The sequence below is a fragment of the Anabas testudineus genome, chromosome 19, assembly GCF_900324465.2.
Source record: "Anabas testudineus chromosome 19, fAnaTes1.2, whole genome shotgun sequence".
In the NCBI taxonomy this organism is placed as follows: Eukaryota; Metazoa; Chordata; class Actinopteri; order Anabantiformes; family Anabantidae; genus Anabas; species Anabas testudineus.
Window position 1 is genome coordinate 3,671,815 of NC_046628.1, and position 22,353 is coordinate 3,694,167.

The 22,353-nt window shown below is 37.1% G+C and overlaps 1 protein-coding gene across 3 annotated transcripts in view; it reads left to right on the forward strand.

The window, feature by feature from the left end:
• The window catches only part of LOC113156612 (zinc transporter ZIP11), a 103,243-nt gene that overhangs the window by 4,458 nt on the left and 76,432 nt on the right, over nt 1-22,353 (forward strand). For all 3 annotated transcript variants that reach the window (XM_026351847.1, XM_026351849.1, XM_026351848.1), the window contains exon 4: nt 18,431-18,589. In XM_026351847.1, coding sequence (XP_026207632.1) covers nt 18,431-18,589 — 159 coding nt within the window. The remainder of the gene's footprint in view (nt 1-18,430; nt 18,590-22,353) is intronic.

The following is a 22,353-nucleotide window of genomic DNA, read 5'->3' on the forward strand; positions in this document are numbered from 1 at the left end:
TGAGTGTATGTAAACTCTGAACTACATCTACAGTTCAGAGAACGTCTTAATAAGGTGTCCTGCTTAACACAATAAGGCAACTTGTTCCATTCAGAAAATTACAGATACTCATTAAATTCATTATAGAGTTGTTATCATTGGTAAATTAGAACATTGCTCATTTTCACTGAACTTCCTTCCTCTTCATTCACATGAGAGTGACTTTTTTTTCCAGTCCCTGTGAAAAGCTAATTGGGACTCCCACTAATAATTCTGAGATTGTTGGTAATTACAGCATTAGATAAGTGAGGTGATAACGACTAATGCCAGATGATAAGGGGTTCGTCTTGCTTCCACGAGAAGGGGAAGGCCAGGAAAAATGGGTCTGATCTCAGTCAGGCCTTATCTCACTTACAGTATCTCTGCTAATCTTAACACCTTTTCATTTCCATCCAAGGCTACATATAGTGACGCCCTAATACAGTCACATCAAGTAAGATGACAGGCAAAGAACAGCTTTGGAATGTTTCTCTCAAACATTTGCTGACCTTTCCAATCCTGTAAATCCTGTCTGTCTGCATTATACTCAGCATGAATTATTGATACAGTCTCATTACATAGCATCTGGTTGGCATAACAAGCTCAGTCATTTATTTTGAAAAACATTTTTCCAAACAGTTCCTTGCATATTAGTATATCCATGTTTTTGTTCCTGATGATGCTGTTATGTGTAGTTTTTAAACATTCAGTAGCAGATACTTTGACTTTATCTGTTGTAACCAATACACAATATACAGTTGAAGAGAGAAAAGTGTTGCTGCTGACAGAAACCAACGTATGCAGTGTTGTGCTTGTTGATTACAGAGTGCAGGCCATAAAAACAGTGCTCACTCATGTCATCCCTCTATGATCCTGCTGTGCCAAGTAGCGGCATTGCTGCTCAATTTGGCTTTTATATTGGACCAACCCAACTATTCAGCCATATCAGTTTCTGAGAAAAAGTACCTGAGGGGGTTGAGTAAAGATGGAAAGAGGGGGGGAAGTAGATCAGTTGACCCTTTATGCCATTTTCAAAGAAGAATATCCTGACCAGCTTTGGGATTGCTTTTTGGCCGCAGATGGAGTGTGAAAGGTTGAATAGATAGTCAGGCCCAGTTTAAAGAATGGAGGCAGATGCAGAGAGAGGGAGTGTTACACAGCAGCAGGTGAAATATCTTTCATCATTCTTTAAACCATCTTTTTTCATAAAGTGTAGCAGTCACACACATACAGCATGCACGTGCAGTTCCACAATTCACAAGCTTATCTTCCAGCAAGGACTCTCACTTGTGGAGTGATTTATAAAACTTCAATGTTGACTGTGTGCAACAAATGATTTATTTAACAATGAGGTGTAGTTACAACCCAGCCTCCCGAAAAAATGAGGGTAAGATTTTGGGCTAAGGGAGAGAAGAAGCGAGGAAAGTCACTTCATATAAAATGTCTTCATTAAAATTTAAAGAAAAACACAATCTTTCAATTTTAATGAAGACATTTTGTGAAGAAAAAGAAAAAACACAATCTTGGGCGGCACGGTGGTGTAGTGGTCAGCACTGTTGCCTTACAGCAAGAAGGACCCTGGTTTAAATCCACAGGTCAGGGTACAGCAGGATGCATAATCTCCCCGTATCTGTGTGGATTCTCTCCAGGTACTCCGGCTTTCTCCCACCTCCAAAGACATGCATGTTAGCTTAATTGGTGACTCTAAATTGCTCATAGGTGTGAATGTGAGTGTGAAAGGCTGTCTGTCTCTGTGTGTCTGCCCTGTAAAGGACTGGCGATCCGTACAGCGTGTACCCCAATGCCAGCTGGGATAGGCTCCCGCACTCCCGTGAGCCTTGAGTTGAAAAGTTGTTAAGTAAATAGATTAGGAAAAATTTAACACAATCTTTCTGTAACCCTAACCAAAGTGCTTTTCTTGGCTAATCCTGACCTTTCATTGGACTATGGGCTCGAACTTTGATAAATGTAGCACGTCTTACATTCAAAAAATATACTACTTCACAACATCATAAATAGGTTTGCTACAAAAATATAATTGTGGTTGCAGCTCAGTTACATAGAAACATAATATTCAGGAGACAGTATTCGTAGTTGACCAGACATTGACCTGTCAATTTAAAGTTTTATTGGTATGGTGGGTGGTTATAAATGCTGTAGTATTCATGTACACTGTCAGTTTCTAAAGTGACTCAAAGTGGATGGATCAATCAAACAACAATCAGTAGTCTCATTGGTGATTTAACCAAGAGGGTTTCATGTCTTTCAGATAAAAGCTATAAGGAAAAATATATAGAAAATTAAAAGGAAACTGTAAACTAATTTTACAGTATAGATTTAAATCACAGAATCTGAAAATCAGGTGTTTCACATCATGCTGTGTAGGGTGTTTTTCACATTTATTAGCTAAATAATCGGCTTTGTTATACACAATGTGTATTTTTTTTTTCAATAACTGAATAAACAGTATCTAGGATGTATTTTAGAGTTCAATAACTCAGTGTGCAACATTATAGTGTCATATTTTGGAGTTAACAACTTTATACAGAGATTTACAAGACAGGGGTACAATAAAATGTGTTGTGAGATACCCAGTAGAGTGGATTACGAAAATTGACCAATAACAAAACGGGGTCAGCAAACCAAAACTGAACAAAACTTCAGGATGCTCGGGTTGGAGAAAGAAAATAACTTACATGATGCGTTTCTTCGGTATTGGCACTGCAGCAGAGAGGATTTGCTGGAGGGGTAACATTTATAACAGCATAACAACAGACCACCTCGATCCCTACTGTTGAATCAAAGATATCTCTCGATTTGAAAATTGATTCTGAACTCCACAACTGCATATTGTTTACTAGTGCAGAGTGTTTTCTGAAAGTGAAAATCCCTCTTTGCTAAACATTTATCAAGAGTGTTTGGAGACATACCACATTTTTTAAAATATTTGTGCAGTACTGAGATGGGTGACGCATGCTTACGTAATTTCACATCCAGAAGTAGTCCATATGCAGATTTGATCATGCCTTCACAGTTTAATAGTTAGATTCAGTGGAACAGACGTCGTCACAGCTCGCCTAGTGTGATGCACATATAATAAAATAGTCTTTACAGCTGTTTTATATTTCAGTCATGCTACTATGTTTGAAACATTATGAATTCACACTGTAGCACAGTGTAGACTCAGGTTGAACCTCTGCTGTACAACACATCTTTCCCTGCCATGCACAGGTTCTGCACAATATTTCTAATACCTCCTAACATGAAAAATCAATGTGCAGCATGCGGCGTGTGTCATGATTTTTGCATCTCATGTGATTCAGATGCCATCTTGTTCCCATGTTTTCACGTCGTCTGTCCCACCCCACCAAATCACACTCCCTGAATCCAACGCATTAAAATACGCACACATACAGATTCAGATACAGATGGACAAACACATGCAGACACGCAGTCCAGTCTTTGTCACCACAGAAATTCACGTCATGCTGTCCCAGAACAGTGTCTCTCAGCTGTGATTACTGGCGAAGAATTACAACTTGTCTCTTCTTCTCCTACTTCCAGTCCCACGTCCCTTGGCATGTTTTACTTAATGATGCCGTTTATTCTTAGAGGTGACAGAGAAAGCATTTGTGGCAATTGACGCTAATGGGCCAGATTTATGCCCATTCCTGTGTTTCTTTAAGGTAATATTGAGAACATTGAAATGAATGCCAGTTTTCAATTCATGGTACATCTAATATAACACTTCAGTAATTCCTCCACAATACATTTTATGAAGGGGGCAACAAATGTTGTTGTTAAGTAAGCTTCAGGTTTTGTTTGTTTTGTTTTGTTTGTTTCCTTCAGTGGTATTAGACAAGATTTGTTTAGCGTATGAACAGAATTTGTAGGAGGCTGTATGTACTCTAGGTGTTCCGGGCCATTGTAATAAACAGCAGTTGAATGGATTTTGTATAGCTAGAGGTGCACTTTCCATCAGTGGTAAAAAAAACTACATGGCTCCTATTTTCAACTGTCTCAGAGTACAAAATGATTTCTAACTAGCTAGCTCTCAAAAGCATATACAGTGAGTTTATGCATTTTCGGTCTGATCATTAATGAGAACCCAAACCAACTAATACAATCAACATGCTGCATGCTCAACATGAGCTCCAAAAAGTACCAAATGCTGCACTACAGTAGATTGAATTCTGTTTTGGAAGCCTAAAATGGATACAGTGGCAAGAAAATTAAATTAAATTAAATTTTATTTGTACTGTATCGTGCCAAATTACAACAGAAGTCAGGTTTTAAGTCTAGCCTCCCATTCTACATGTAGAAACTCTAGGAACCATGTAACCAAGTAGACCTGCACTCTGAGAACAAGGTGTTCTGCTTGGAAAATATGGAACTTTGAGGTCTTTAAGATAAAATGGAGCTTAATCATTGAGTGCTTTATATGTGAGGAAAGGTCTCTACTTCTAACTCTATTCTGGATTTTACAGCCAATGGAGAAAAGCTAATGTAGGAGAAATATGACCTCTCTGCTAATAACACTTTGGGAGAGGATGCCACTAATTTTAGCAATACTCCACAGGTGGAAAAAGGGAGTCGTCTTTGTCAAAAAGTATGCAAACCTTTTGGAATTAGATTTTCTGCATTTCCTGTTTTTTTTTAAAACCTGGAAATGTGAGTGGTAAAAGTATGTGAACCCTTGAAATTAATAACTGGTTGATCCACCTCCTAGCTGTGGATTATACCTGCACATTGTTCAGGAGGAATTTCAATCTCCAGGCAAAACTGCTTTAGCTTTGTTATATTCATTAGACGTCTTATGTTGTGGCTCTCTTCAAGTCGTGCCAAAGCATCTGTTTTGGGTTGAGGTCTGGGCTCTGAATTGGCCACTCCAAAAGGCAGATTTATTTTTTTATTTTTTTTTAAGCTGAGTTCCAGAGGACGCACAGACATTTTCACATTGTCCTGAAGACGTTTTTGATACACCTGGAAATCCATCTTCCCCTCAATCACTTCAAGCCAGGCCCTGTTTAGATTGTGTAGATGAAGATCAGATCACATTTTATGACAAATTAAACCATAAAATCCCAAAAGGTTCACATACTATTACCTGCCATAAGCCTTACTCCATGTAAGCATCTTAGTGCTTTTTATCATACTAATTATTATATTCATATATTCTCATATTGACTATTTTAATCACACATTGTAAACATTGTACATATGTAACAGCAGGATGGAGTTTTCTCAGTCAGAATAAAACTTTCATGGCTAGGATTACAAGAATGTGGGAGGCTTAAGCTGTCAGCAAAACAGTTAACTTTAGTCTGGCCCGTTGCGTTGATAAACAGATATCTGAATGTGAACATGGCAGCTAATTTACTCCAATGAAAGTAGTTTACTCCAAACAAACTTTCTCCTCATTCCTACCACGAGCACTTGTGATGCATGTCATTCTCTGGCTCCAGCTGGTTGACTGCCCACCCATATGGATGACACTGAGATTTTTCTAAATGTAAGAAAGAAAACAAATGGTGTTTGTTATGCATGAAACCTTGCAAGCCAGTTTGAAGGAGAGGGATTTGCCAATAAGCAGTGTTTTATGTAATTATACCATGTGGGATGTTTTAAGGGTGTTATATTTCACAGCATTCAGCCCACAATACCTCCAAAAGGTTCTACAGTAATTTTGGGGCACTGCGTGCATGGAGGTTGAAAATAAGCTTGAAGAAGCTGTAGCATTGGTTCATATGGGATTATTTCTAATGCCATATTGCTTCTAGAGGCATGTTGTGTGAGAGGTAAATGGGTCTGGCAGCCTAAGGGGTAGACAGTACCTATCAGGAATATTTAGGAGTTGAGTGTGTTTTTTTCTGTCTGAAGGACGTGGATGCAAAAAGAATATAAATGTTTGGATTGATTTGGATAAATATATTACACTGAGCTATTTCTGGTTTTACAACCAGCAAACAAGCCATTGCTGTGAGGTTTAGAGTGTTTTACCCACACGTTCATGCACATTTACTTAGCATATGGACACTACAGATACTCCAAATGTATATTTATTTTCCTTGCACAGCTTACTTACAGTTTGCACGTGGAAGCTTCACTTATGATGAATAAATATTACAAGGTCTTAGTTAATTATCAACATTCACTTTATTCTCGCTGGCTCCATATTTCAAATCAACATTTTGTCCCCTTTCAATCACAAGTGTTTCTCTCACTGCATTGAAGTAATTGAATGCTCAAGTCAATGTCAGATGGCAGTGTTGAGTGGCTGTGAGGACATTTAAGTGGAGAAGCCATGATTGAATGAAATGTTAAAGCTGAGGAGGGAACGCGGGAAGCAGAAATGAGAAATGAGGCAATGAACGCGGGAAGCAGAAATGAGGCAATGTTGTGATGACAAAATCAAAAAAGACTAGCACAAAATGCAAGATTTTGTGCACAAGGTTTCTTAGGGAGAGTCAGGTGCTTTCACATACTGTACTGCTACCTTAGGTGTTGTGGGGAATAAATTGCACCACCACAGATTTTTTATTTTTCTGTACACGGAGGAGTGCAAAGTCTAACTAAATGAATTCTTGTCATCTTCTATAGGATCCTAGGATTAAGCAAACCTTTAAAGATGTTAGGAATAATGTAATCATTTACCATGTCATCAACCTCAGGTGATAAGGGCGCAGCCTGTAGGCCTACAGCATACATAGCCAGCCTAGCTGCTTAACATGCTGGAAAATGTCACTAATAAATTAGTATTCAGAGATAACTTTTAACTTTTAATCATATTCCCAATAGTAGGAGCACGGGCCTGTTAGAAGGGCAGCATAGCGTCTTTAGAATTGTCTTTCTCCTCCAATAATATTTGCTCAGCAATATCTGTTCATCTTTGCTGTCTCTGGAAGAACTCTTTGCTCTCAGTTATGGCACCTTTACACCCAAGTTGTAAATGCCAGATGGCAACTGACAAGCTAAAGGTTGTGAGTTTCCACTCTAAAACACAGAGAAAATCTTGACAAGAAAAGTTAAGATTTATGGGAGCCAAGCTACCTCCACTAATAATTCTCTAGATATCTTTTTAGAGAGGTTTATGATCTTTAGTTGCAGAAATTGTTATATTGTCGGCTGTGAGTATGTGAAACTGTGTAAATGTTAAAAATGTTGTGTGCCAAACAGTGGCTTTAGCTGTATACACAGCAGATGACATATCTCAGTAGACATGCATTGTTTCCAGAGGATGAATTGTGATTGATAGTTTTCCCTTTACATAGTTTGCATTTAGTTTTAACAGCCGGCCATCGTTCTTTACCTAATTTATCTAATAGGATGTTGGATCATCTGATCATCTGGATAGCCACAAACTTACTACAGCTATTCAGGATAGCCAGAGCATGAATCCTAATGACTTTGGTAATCTTTAGACTAGTCATGGATGTCGTTTATTTTTTTCCACATGTAAATGCCTTAATCACTATTAGCTGGATTGCCATTTAATCAAGTTTAAAAATGTCAGAACAAATCATGTTTAACAGTTAAGTAAAGACATCTAAAAATGAAAACTTTTGAGTTGAATAACTTGAAATTTGAAAAACTTACATATTCACATTAAGTCAACAAGAACAGTTTAGTTGATTCCTCTAAATTTGTGGAAAATAATGTAATGATATTGCTGTCGGTCTTACTTGTACTTTGTGTGCTATGTTACTGCACAGTAATTAGAGTGCTAACATTAAAAGTACTGTTGTGTCCTAAGGGATTATATTTCAACTGAAATCATACCTGGGAATAGTTTTTGACATCACCGCTTAATGAAAGGCTTTTCTACTGTTGTGCACCCACATTATTGAACTAAGCTGTGTGATGGTTATCAGCTGAATGCTTAGAATGCAAATGTATTTGACCTGAGAGATCTCTTATGTGACTTTTCTGGGAAAAGACATTTTGTGTGCTCACTAGGCTGTGTAACTATGGAAACGCTAAATACAGACGTGGACGAAATTATTGGCACCTTTCCCTTAAAGAAAGACAACCCCACAGTGGTCACTGAACTAACTTAAACTGAAAAAGTAATAATAAATAAAAATTCACTAAAAATTAACTTGTGAAAATCTGACATTTCTTTTGAGTTGTGGTTTAACAGACGTTAAAAAACAAACTGACGAAATTGGCCTGGACAAAAATGATGGCACTTCTAGAAAAGATGTTAAATAATTTGACCATAGGGACACTTTAAACTAAAGTGCGTCCTGTAATTAGCTTCACACATTTTTTCACACTTGTGATCAGTCGGTTTGTCTTTTTAAAGGGTCAAAAGCGGTCACTGTGCTGTTCATGGTGTGTACCACACTCAACATGAACCACAAAAAACCTAAAGAGAGAGTTGTCTCAGGAGATTAGAATAAAAATGAGAAACAAACTGTTAAAGGTAAAGGCTATAGGGCCATACTGCTCCTGCAGGTGTCAAGTAATGAGCTACTGTATAATTACCTTGTTCATTGCATTTGATGCATTTGGTGCTTGGTGGGTGTTCTTGGAGTTGTTGGTAATGTATGACGTTTACTTCAGCTTGAGCAGTTATCTATTACTCAGTAACAGCTAGCCTTAGTGGTTGGCATCATAGCTTGCATCTTTTGTTATCCTGTGTCAATACTCCATTTTTACCAGACACAGTTCTCAGATATCACAGTGTTCCTTGATGACACTGGGAGTGAAATGTTAATGATGTTATATTGTGGACTTTGATGAGTCAGTTTCATTGCTTTGTTGCGGCAGGCTTTTCAACACGCAGACTGAACTGCCTCTCTATTGTTTTTCTTTTATCCTCAATACAAATGTACTATTTGATCTTTACCTCAAAAGCCATGCAGGTGATTGCCTCCTCCTCAGGTTTGTGGTGTCACAGTGTGTTAATGCTTCTTGGATACTTTAGTGTGATGGTTGTTTGATTTTATTTTATTTTATTTATTTTTTTTGAGCGTAGATACATGGAAAACTTTGTGCCTGCATGATTTGATTGGTTTTGAGGAAAATTTAATTTCGGATATCACAGTTGACAATTGCTGCTGTAATTTTCTCTGCCATGCTGTTGTGCTTGATAGAAACTAATGTGTTATAATGCTAAATGTTATATTGGGTATTCTTTGCTATTGTGAGTCTGTTTTTGTACATGGCTAAATGTAACTAAAGTATTTTTATAGACATGTTTTAAATGTAGTGATGATTCATTGTTGCTATGTTTGCAGTGGTGAATACCCCTCATGATTAAAATAGAATTGTATTTCTTTATTCATTCATCATTATTTGTAATTAAAGGGTCAAAGCAATGTCAAATACTACACATGACATAATGGAAACATTTACAGTAAACCTTCAGTTTAAAAGATGTACAATATATAAATTCAAGCAGAAAGTCATTGTAAGCAACATGAAGGTAAAATGATGTCAAAAACAACATAGATGGCTTCTTTCATACGTATAGTGATGAACATATGTATTAAGCTAATTGCGTATTTGTTTTAATTTGTGTGAGTAATTTTATTGCCATGGCCCTTTTCTCTTTCCAGGATTTCCATTTTCTCGTAATGCACACAGGTGTTTTACAAAATACTAGCACAACAGCTTGTTGTGTATGAGTCAGAGTGACCAATACTGACCCCTAGCCACCAAAACATAAAAACCATCAGGTGCTTATTTGGTTTTACAGTTAGGTCCTGATACATTTGGACAATGAGAAAGTGATGATGTTACCTTTATACACAACCACAATAGACAAGATTTATATTTATATTATTTTAATATGTTTCACAAAAATATGGCATTTACTGCATATGAATTACAGCTACATTTTAAGGGGCTCAAATGTATTTGGACAATTGACTGACAAGAAACTGTTGACCAGATGTGGTCCATTCCCTTGTTACTTCAGGACAAATGAAACGGGTAAAAGACCTGGAGTTGATATCAGGTACTGAGTTGGCATTTGGCAGCTGTTTGACTGGAGCTACCAACATGAAGTCCAAGGAGATCTCAATGCAGGTGAATTTAATACGCAACTCTATAGTACATATATGTCATAGTAACAACACTAAGGATTTATTCATACGTTGTATTTGTTATGAATCGTGTAACAAACCTGTTAAATATAATAAATTAAGTAGTTAATTTAAATTTGAATTTTTTCTTGTTTCAATTGGAAGACACAGGGCCTGCCAGGCCTATTTTAACTGCCTATGACTTGTGATTACACAAGTCATCATAAGGGTGACCTGAATGAGGATACTAAATAACGTTGCAGTCCACCCAGCATTCATTTATATATAAATATTGTGTATATATCAATACACATATTGAATCAAATGCAGGTGTGGATTGCAATGAACTTTATTACATATATTCATGTCCCACTCTGGCTGACTGTATGATGAGTTTCGTGATCCTTCAGCCTTTTGCCTATTGCAGTGTAACTCATTTTGGGGTTTGCTAAGATTAAATCAGCAGCTCACATGGCAGCAATTCTCATGGAGAATTTTGAAAATACTCAACACAGCTACACTATTTCTACTCAAAATGTCTGCATGAGATGTGTTCTTGCATTGGATGAAACTTTATATTACTGGGGGCACCCATATAGAGCATGCAGGAGGAATGACTTGACACTATTGAGATCACCCTCTCAGCATTACATGGGTGCTGTATTAAGGGGCCTTGCAGGATAAAGTCCAGCTCGCCCAGGTAATGTCTAAATATCCTCAGGGTTCTCTGAGAGCAGCTTATGTGTTGAGATTTTTGCATCCCTCTTGCTGTTGGGTGGGTAAATAAATAGTGGACTTACACACAGTTGGATAAATTGGGGTGCTGCTTAAAACCATGTAAATCTCTTAATATTACCAGTGAATTAAGGGAGGAAACTGTCAACAATAGTCACTTTTTATTGTAGCTCTAGTAGTTTGGCTATTGCAGGGTGCTATTCTAGCAGTGTGAATAGTGCACGATTGATGGTTGAAGTGCAGAATGAGAAAGATTAGATGAGAGACGGTGACAAATGGAGCAATAGATGCACAAATAAAGGAATAAAGTCAAATGTGGTTGGAGGAGCGAGATTAAGTGGAGAAATGTGGTTGGCATTGAATGTTATTAGTTCCTGGATGAGGCAGGGTGGATGGAGCAGAGGAGATGTCAGGAGAGAAGAGGAATTGATCGAGGTGGTGAAATTACATTGGACCTGGGAGCTAAATGCACTGCGACTAAAGAAAACACATGCAAATAGACAGAACACAAGCAAAATAAGGAAGCATGTTTTCCAATTTTCCAGCTTAGATGCAGCACTTAGAAAAAAAAGTGAGGAACAGTAGAACAAACAAATACAGATGCAAGCTACAAATACACAAAACACATCCAAATACTGAGCCACTGTGGAAAATGGATGATGGCCTCTTCTCTGTAGTGGGAAATTTAGCACTCACAAGGGAAAACAGACAATTAGAAAGGAGTAATACACATTGCATAAACATTGTCAACATGAAAATCTACTACCTTGAGTTCCTGACTGGGTAGGGTACCTGGTAATGCAAAATAAATGTGAAATAGGTGAAAAAGTTTTTCATATTAAATAGTGGCTACTGGCACAGGTAAAAGTAGGCTTAATGCAGGCAGGTAGCAGGTGAGATGAAGATGAGGATAAAAACAAGTGAAAACTAATTTTACATTTTTCACAAGTTGTGATTAGATGATAAAGCCAATAGGCACTGCTAGTTAAGATATATAGCAGGTGATTTTAGAAACTGGAAGATCTACATCAAAAGCCAATGAATTGCCAACAGGAAAGACTGTATCTCACTGTGTTTGCTTTACTCAGCAAATGAAGAACCTACCACCGCTGTGCTCAAGGTCAAAAAATAAAATTTATATGGTGACATACTTTGTGCGTAAGACAACATTTAAAATACCATTACACATGGACTGATCACATCAAAAACATGCTAAGCACATCGAGCAGAGAGATCATTATCTGCAGTATCACATTGGATCTAATATACACATTTCTCCTTTATCTAAATCGAAGTGTATTAATTACATAAAACATTTTGCCTCAGCTTCACTCAGCTTTCCTGAGCTTTAGCTTTGATTTGTGGAAATCTTTGAATCAGTTACCACCATTCTTAAATAATAATATCTTTTTATCAACTTTTAAGAGTACCACTAGCATCATCAACTGCCAATCATATTTCAAACATATTGATATTTCTTGGATCTGCCATGGTATTGTCAATCTATTTACCGTATTTTAAAATTAGAATTTGTTCAAATTTACTTTCAACAAGCAGCACAATGAGCTGTTTTAAAGCAACACGATGTTCGGCTTCTTTTAATGCTAACTATTGATGTCAAGAATTGTTTTGCATATGTGGAGCTTGCTTTCCAATTAAACTAGCTGTATTTTGCACTCTTTTTGTTGCTTAAAGTAACTATACTGTTATTTTCCCTGAGTAAAATACAACATAGAATTGACATAATTTGTATTGTAGGAACTGTGTGATTGAATAATACAGAATAACAGAATTACAAATCTGAACAGGCATATGGATGGTGTCAGCTTTCAGTTTTGGATGCTCAGTTTCAGGCACATTTCTATTAGTACCAAAAAAGTGTTGAGGTATTGTAATCAACAGCTCTACTTACCATAAGCTATTTAACAGAATTCAGAAATACATTCAGAATGTATCATGCTGTATATAAGTATAATTGCTAAAAGGCTTAAAGAGCAAGTAAAAAACATCAGCTTTACTCTAGTTTTTGTAACAAATCTCTTTTAACTTGATACATATGTGCATCACGTTTACTGACTGAGTTATGAAACCATTAAGTGACTCACTGTTGGTTTGTTGATTGCTCACATGGAACCTCCAAACTCAGCAAGGTTGTTATTGATTGTAGGATTGATTTTGCTGTAACGTACATCCAGATGATTGCTGTCAAGAATGACCAGAGCACCCAGAATAGCATTTTATTGTGCTCTAGAAATTAGTATGATAAGCTCTGACTCAGTGAGATCTGCCTTCTTGATTATCTTCCATAAGGTTAATTAAAATGGAAAAATGATTAATATTCTCTAGTATTGTACCAATTGGCATTCAGATTGACAATCGATGATTGAAGCCACAAATGCCGTTGGCTTGTTCAATCTGCAATCACTGTTAATCAGTACAAGTGACTGTGCTTCTTCATTTAAGGAACCTGTTTGCACTTCCTTTTCTAACTGCCAATCCTGACAAGTACATGGGCAATCTGTCAAAACTCTGTGTCTCCATTCTTCATATGTCTGGTGCTACTGCTTGATTCGAGCTCATTTGTGCATACTTTATGTGTGTCCATGTATCCACCAGGTCTGTGAACCACCACTGAACTCTGAGCTCTTGTTTTTTACTGCCGTCAAGAGAAAAGTCCTATTGATAGAATCATCAGCAGTAACTGTTCCCCCCCTATAAATGAAATGAAATTTGGTCAATGAGACACTGCTGTATGGATGTTTACCATTATGTCACATTATTGTTCACAAGAATCTGAAAATCAATAGAAATCTAAATGCTAAAAAAGCAGTTTTTCTATATTGTGGCATTTTAAAATATATATAAAAATAGTTTGTAAAGTGGATTTTTTTTTTCTTCAGGCTGACTTTGTTTTGTTTGGTGCCCTGCTTTGCTTCAGTTACTTTTCCATTAGCTGTTTAATCTCCTGATAGAGTTATTAATTTATGAACAAGACAAAGGCTGCAGCCATACTAGCACCTCTGTGAATGGCTCTCTAAATGCTAAATGCAAAAGGGGACTAACAAAAAATCAGAGTTATTTCAATACAGCCTTTTGGGAATATGGATGTTCAATCCAACAGGTGCAAAGCAATTCCATTCAAAGCCACAAAGTCATGAGGATTTGGTGTCTGGACATTGAGAATGTTAAATGTCCAGATTGTCAAGCACACGTTGACATATTTCACTGGTTAAATGAAAGCCTTGACTTTCTGGTGGCATCATGTGAAAAGACAGTTTTTGATAATGTCATATCATATCAGTGCTGTAAAAAACTCAGGAAACTCATTAAAGACTCAGGAAATCAACAACATACCAAAAGTGTCAAATAGGGAGCACCCTGAAAGTTTAGACTCAATTTAATGGCAATATAATAGTCATGGAGAGTGTTCAGCCTGTAACAAACTGGAAGAGTAGTGGATCCACCAATGCTTCTAGAAAGGCTAAAAAATAGTAATTGGTCCATTGTTCCTTTCTTTCACTCACATTGTTTGTGTGGCAGATGTCATTTTCACCAGATGCAGGCCTACAAAGGGTGCTATGTGTTGTTATCTGTTCTGTCTTGCACAGTTTTTGTGACTGGTATGTGTTTTCCTAATTTTTCAAATAAAAAAGCTCTTAACAGACACTTCATATTGGCAGTTTGTCTAATAAGCACCCATGAACAAGGTTACACTATGAAAATAAAAAAGATTTAGTAAAAATTAAAATTACACTTACTTCCTATTGCAGTTTTTGTTTTCCCCTAAATGTTCATGCTAATGAATGCATATTCAGATGAATCCTAGCTATGTTCACATGCTGATACTGTATAATAATAGCAATATTTCTGGGGAAGAATGCTCCACATCTCCATGTAAATCTAGTTGCAAAAGGCTTACTGTTTGGCTCTCGGTAAGATAATGACTCACAATTTAGGTGTTGGCGTCAGTGTTAGCCAGGTGTTTCAGTAGCCTTGAGACTGTTGAATCCAAACTTAATGAGAAAGACTACAGATTGTGAAATGGACCTGGGGTTTGGCTGCTAGAAATGCAAATCAGAGAGCAAAACCATAAGGGAAGAAAGAACAAAGGTGTTTTGCAGACAGGCAAATGAAAAGATTAAAAAGGAATACTTGTAATAGAGTCAGAGAAAAGTTGTAAAATGGAAAGAAAAGAAGATAACCACTGTTCTACTGTCTCAGGTGAATAAGGCAAGATCCTGGAGGAGCTAACAAGTGCTAGAAAGTTGGGTTTAGCCAAATTAGATTCCTTGTCTCACTTTGCCCTCTGGCATCACTGATCAGTCAAGTTGATATGAGTCTTCTGTGTGAGGTTAAGTGATGTCACATTATTATAGCGAGTCTGGGTTGTGAAATTTCAAACTGTTCTCCCTCACTACCATTCGGAGCTGTCAGCATGTGAAATTACTTACCTACTACTTTGAGTCCTGTATATCATAGCCTTGCTCATTTATTGGAGGAAATCAAATGAAACCATTCCTTTTGATCTAAGAGAAAAATGTGTTTCTTTCCTTTTTAGTTTCTCTCAGCAGCTGATCAACAGTTCACAGTAGGTAGGCGTAGGAAAGCGTGCTTTTTTTGTTAGACCGTCCATACAGCTCGTATGTATGTTTGTGATGTAATGTATTAGACATAGATGCAATAGAGGTGTCACTCTTCTGGTCAGGTGCACATATAATGAAACTAGTTCAAAAGTTAAATAGGTGATAAATAAATACGGGTTTATTTTACAGTCTGATATACATTTAAATCAAAACTGAGGCATGAACTGAACCGTGGCTCAACAATCAAGGTCTCAACCTGGATTGGTGGATGGTGGAAGGGGAGTGCAGGTTATCCTGTAGGTGCTGCTTGGTATGAGGTTAAATTGAGAAACTGAGCAAAGTATTTAACAAGTTTCCAAATTAACACACAGGCATGTGTAACAACTAAGACATACCACTTTGAGGGAATCATTTGCGTGGTTGCAACCAGTTGCTTTGTCTGAGCAGACATATTGCTTGGATGAAACTACCTGCCATAATTGGAAACTAAGTCAAGTGGAACAGCGTGGAATAGAAACCAGCTTTGCAGTTATTAAACAGGCTGCTGCTTCTTCTTTTATAAGTTGCATAATTAGGCCTCTAAAAGCAGTGCCCCCATTAAGCCCAGCACTGTGGTTTGCAGAGTATTAAGATTTAACTCAGGATAAAGTTGATGTATTAATTGGTTGAATTTAAAGCATGGATATTCTTTCAAAACATTTCACAGAAATTACACCACTGCTTGGAGCTGGAACATGCATTGATGTCAGTTGGAGAATCAGTAGAAAGGGGCTTTTTTAATTTCCATTTTTTTATTGATTGCTGCTCTGCAATCAATGTGTCAGCAGTGCGACGTTAGTTTGGAGGTGTTTTTCTGCTCCTTTGCAAACTATTGCAGCCTCCGCCACAGCACATTTTTCTATGTAGACCTGCAGGGATGTTTTTTTTACATGTGGATGTGGACTGGGTTACTGTACATTTAATTTCTTAAACATTTGTGTCCTTTGTCTCAGGTCATTTGTTCAGTTTGTTGATATAAGTGTAAATGCATGGTATATGCTTATTACAAGGTTTTTTAGTTAGTTGTGGTAAAAATAAGAAATAACTAGGGGGCACTGCACCTTGGCCAAATTTAGTTTTTTATTCTTAAAAATAACTCTGGCCCCTCCTCTTACATCATGATGACATACAGTAGACCTGGTTTCCGAGACTATTACATAAATGGGGACAAAGCTTTTAGCACATTTTTTGGTATTGATTTTAAAATAGCCAACAGTGACTAATTTCTCTAGATCAGTAATTTTCTGCCATTCTCTGACACTCCCTGTCAATGTCGATATACACTGGTGTAGCCAGTAAAGTACACACTATAAATAATTCTGCAGCATTTTCTATCTACATGCTGAAATTCTAATGTAGAGTTTCTGCTGTGGTCACATACTTTATAAACTGCATCTTTGAACTAGATACAGCAAAATGAGATGCATCACGACTCAGTGTGATTGATCAACCATCGCTTTGTATGTTTCCTTATTGGTAGAGCAGGGTGGTGCAACATCATGAAAAGCAAAGCAGACACATATGACTGTCAAACACTGGGGTGAAGCAGGGTCTTTAGTCAATATTGTCTGCAACAGGTTAAAACTAGTTTGAAGTCCAGTATTGATCAGTTATACCTTGCTGATGAGTTTTAGTACTTCAGGTCTGCGTGAATGAATGATTGTTATCAGGAAGTTATTTTATAGAGACACACAAATCTTCCTCTGTCCCTGGTAGGACATAAGGCAGAAACACATATAAACATACAGCATATATAGCATCAGAAATATTGCTACCACAAAAATACATTGCAGTATTAATTTAAATCAACGTAACCAACCCTGAGAGACAGCCTAAGTTAAGCTGTCTTTGAATTTGTTTTTTCTTTCACTGCTTTGTCCTAGTTTTGTTGTCAGTGGAGAGTTGAAGATGCCAAGTATTTAAAGTATATAATCTATTTCAGCTTTCTTCTCTTACCTGTATAAGTCTGTTTTCTTCACCCAGCCCAACTCAACTGGGGATCAAGTTTTAAAGCAGGGACACTGATAATGTGTGAAAGTCACATCATGCAAATTGTAAAAGTAGGTGTAGTAAGTGAGTGCTTGAAAGTGTCAGGATTAAATGCTGGGGAAAATCTGAACAATATTCTGTTTGGTGGCATCACACACTGTAGATGGACCACAGAGTGCGATCATTTTGGAAAGTAAAAAAAGATAATTTGTCCTCTGCAGTCATGGTGAGGAGCTGTTTGCTGCTAGACTTGAACGTCATTAGTCATATTAAAACGGAAATAAGATAGGAACAAAATCGTCTTTTACTAGAATTCACAAGCTTCAGAGTTCTATTTTGAGCCAAACCAAATGAGTTGCAATCAACTTTAGCATTGTTGTACTCCACCTGATTGACAAGGCTGGCTAGAGTTGTTGCAGGTGGTGCATTACTTTTGATTGCTGGAGCTGACTGCAGACTAACAATAGACTTTCATGGCTTTTGATTGGCAGGACTGACACTGATTGATGTTTTGCATTTCCTCCACTGGTCAGGAAGCTGCTATGAGTTGAAAAGTGAGAACCCAAACAGTGATAAACAAGAGAAACCGCATAGTATGAAAGAATACACTAGTGCCTTTACAGATAAAAATCCTCGCCTCCTTATTCAGACTTTCACTGTTAATACAAACGGGCTCCATTTTGTTTCACTACAGAGTCATTGAGGCCAAAATAATTGATTGATTTAATGATTTTGCCACAAATATCTATAAAAAAATTTACAAAATAATTAATGTTGTCAAATTGCTATGCTATAGATAAAATGAATAAAAATATAAAGTGTGGGCCATTTGTGATAGGTTAACATTGTTGCAATAACAATACAAAATATGTACTATAGAATGAAGCGTCAGCAGCCATATTAAGAACTAATAATAATAATAATAAAATAACATAATACGACTTGATAAGACTTGACACAAATCTTAGTTGGACTGACCAACAATTCAGTCAGTAGGGTATTAAAATTTTTTTCCATAATTCTTGTCTCCCTCAGGTAATGTTGGCTGCTTCCTATTGGTCTTTGCTTGCTCCAGCAATCGACATGGCTGAGGATTCTGGGAAGTACGGTGCATTTGCCTTCTTGCCTGTTGCTGTGGGATTCACACTTGGAGCTGCCTTTGTGTACTGTGCTGACATCGTCATGCCCTTGCTGGTAAGAAACGTCACCCATACAATGCTATTTAGAAGTATCGTTTGTAGTGGTGTGTGGATATTTTGATTGTCCAAAGCATTGAATACAGTGAAGAAGACAACATAGTGGTCAGAATATTCACAAACAATATGCTGTACATGTTAATAGTGGAGATATGTACAAAAACGCTCAAAAATATAAAGAGTCGTTTGAACCAGTATGATGAACTAGACACAAACTCACTCATTTGATTCCTTTCAGAGGAAAAGGTGCTTTTTAGAATATCAGTGCTATTGTACATGTTAACCTTAAATTCACAATACATAGGTAGAAAACTGACAGAATGGAAGAAACTGACTTTTTGCTCTGCAAAGGTCATGTTGGGGGCACAGTTTCTCTGTCTGTCTTTTCATTGTTACCTGAGGTGATTCAGGGCTATTGTTATAACAAGATTTTCTTTCATTCAACTTTGCCTTCGCCGGCCATTTGTGTGGTTTAGATAATGGCATAATTGCTGCTGAAAGCAACTAGTGGTTGATGAAAAGAAAACAAGGGAGAGGAAATTCACCTGGGCAACATATTAGTTAAATCTATCTTGGTGTGTTAATCAATATAAAGCTACTTGCTTCACTTGCCAGTAAGTTTGGTGCTTTAGATTTTTTGCTTATTAAGCTTTCTTGCTGCTGGCAACATGGCTGCATATGGAAGTATATAGACAGCAAATTATTTGGAAGAACACAAAAACACTTTAGAGAGTTGCTGTTGGAGCCTTACTTCTACTTTCAAAGTAAAAGCTGCAGTTGGGACAATAGTAAATCCAACAGATGGAGACCAACCAGTATCAATATTAGCTTGAACACACTACAGTAAGTGACTCAAATTACATTAAAATAAAAATGTATAATATAATTACTATGGATTGTGGTGCACAATAAACTACAAACATTGGTCAACAAACTACAAACACTGGGTCTGGGAGTACCTCTCTGCTGCTGGATTGAGTTTTCTTACTAATAGATCCCAGCACGTCAAGTATGGCCAATGAAACTGACTATAGAGAGGAGGTCCAGACACTAACGACTTGGTGTAAGGACAGTGACCTCATTCTCAAAACAAAAAAGACAAAAGAAATCATAATAGTTATTCATAGTTTTTAAAAGTGCATATTACGGAGGACTTGACCTAGAGTTTGAATACCACCATTATCATTAAGAGAGTCCAGCAAAGGCTGTTTTTTTTTTTTTGTGGACCCTGAGGCATAACAAGCTTCCTCAGAGTCTGTTGATCAGTTTCAACCGCAGTAAGTATTTCAACTGTTGTACAGTGTGGTATTCCAGCTGCACTGCTTCAGATTTAAAAAAAGACCTGCAGATGATGGTGAAGATGGCAGAAAGGATTGTTGCCTTCCTCCTCCCAAATCTGGATTTCTTTTCAGACAACCTTCTTACAAGCCCCAAATATCCAGCAGGACCCCTAACACCCCGTAAACCCTTTCTTTGTTACCCTTCCCTCAGGCAAACTGTGATCCTTAGGAACATGTACTAACAAGGATAGATTTTTTCCTAGAACTGTGGAAAGGATTCAGAATTCATTGTAACCTCCATCAACAAACTTTGTGCATGACCTCTACATGTCCTAATGTGGTTCAGTATTGGACTTGGGGCATCAAATAATTACTATGTGCTTTGTGTGTGTTTATCATGCTTTTATCTTTACATGTTTACATTCAAATGTGTATATTTATAACTTGTTATACAGTATATTTTTATATAGTTTTTAGTTATTTATAAGCTAAATTTATTTTCATGTTAAATGTGAATATTACCTTTGGGATGGGATTGCTTTAGCAGAATTTTGTTGTATAGTCAATAAAGACAAAACATAATAGTTATGTCTCAATTCTGACATTCTGGTATAAATACACTACTCTGGGTGACGGTAAGGTGATCGGTCAGATAACCAGCTGAAGCAGCAGGTGAAGCATGTTTCCCTAAATATTTATATGATTAAGTCACTTCTTACAGAGGAGAAATCTATTTCAGATCTGATTTTTTTTTTTTTCCCTTGGGCATATTTTGAACAGTTTTAACATCTAGATGTTGAGTTGAGTCTTTTTTCAGCTTGATCATTCAAATCTGAAGTGCTCAGAAGCTAAAAAAAAGACTTTGCAATGTGCACGATCAGCACTGCACGCTCAAATCTGATTCTGCTCCTACAAATCCATGTCTTTGGATTAATAATTGCTGCTAAATGTTCTGAACAAATGTCACTTTTCAGCTTTTAATTAGTAAAAGAGTGACTTGAAAGAACTGCAGATGACTCAACTCATAACTGGATAAATTGACAGGCCACCTGTCAGACTACTCTATTATTTCATTACTTAGAGATTGAAATGAGAAGTTTCTTTTCAAAGTTGGCCCTTTTTGTCAGTTTTTACTGTGATTGTGTAATTACAGTCTTTTTTAGGAAACATCAAAAATGCTGTCTCTTTGAAATTATGGTTTCTTGTGTGAGACTGTCACAATGAAAAAGTATTGAACTTATTTTTAATAAGCTTTAATATAGCTTCTGCTATCTTCTTTCAGAACTATACTTTTTTGTAAGTCTCTGAGGTAGGTCTGACTTGTCTTGTTCTCATCCCAGTTTTATTCTGTCTTGGTCAAGTCTCTGGTCTTGACCAAGACAGCTACTTCCTATTCTTCCTTTGTGCTCCCACACCTCCTGTGTGTGCACGTGTGCATCTATATCTGTGTGTCTTTGATTTACTCTGCATTTGCAGTCATCAAAAAGCCAAACGATGCCAATCAATATACCACTATCTCTGATACATAACAGTTAAGTTACCAGCATCTGCTGTCTAAATTCTCTTGTGTCAGCCTAAAAAGGAAAATGCTCTGAGACAATGATTAGACATTAATTTAGGGTTTGCTTAGCCTTGCAGGTAGCTGTTAAAACCTAACTAAGTCATTTCCCGCCTGTCCTGTCTCAACTCAGCAGGGTTTAATTAGGTGCTGACCCTTCTGGCCTGAAACTGCCCATGCAGCACTTCAGTTACATGCACTCTGCTGGGATTCTGTGGGAGATAAAATAAGCTTGAATTTGCCTAAAATTTATGTGTATCAGTAGTGATAGACAGGAAGCATTCACTGGAAACATCCAGGTTTTCATTTTGTCAAATGGGTTTCATGCTGGTCATTAGACTTTACATAAGGACAGCAATTTGTTAAACAGTGGGTTCAATTAAGTCTTTTAAATTCAACTGGTGATAAAGTGAATAAATACATATAAATTAATACTTATCAAGCACTGTTAGTGGCTGAAAAGACATAATTGCATTAAAAAGAACATTGTGGCATTCATTAGAAATATCAGTTTGATTTGTAGACTGGTAGTGCAGCCTTGAACCCTGACACTGCTGAAATGAAGACGTCACCACCAGAAACAGGTCATCTCCTACCCAGCACGTGATTTCAAGCAGAGCTTAGCAGAGCATAGCAGATGGTAGAAGAACATGACAAAGCATGGAAAGTGAGTTTGAGGCAGAGTTTGATTTGATTTTGAGTCTCATGCTAGCTCTAGCTTAAGTTGACTATTGCAGCTTTAATTTAATGCCTCCAGATTGCCACATAAGGGGCATGTTTCCTTTACAGGAGTAAAGAGACAAGAAAAAAAGCTCTGCAATCAGCAGACAAAAAAGACAAGCTTAACAGTGTCAGTTAATCAACTAATAATAGTAATAACATTGAGTGATTTGCCATCTGAGCAGTGCACAATGACAATACACA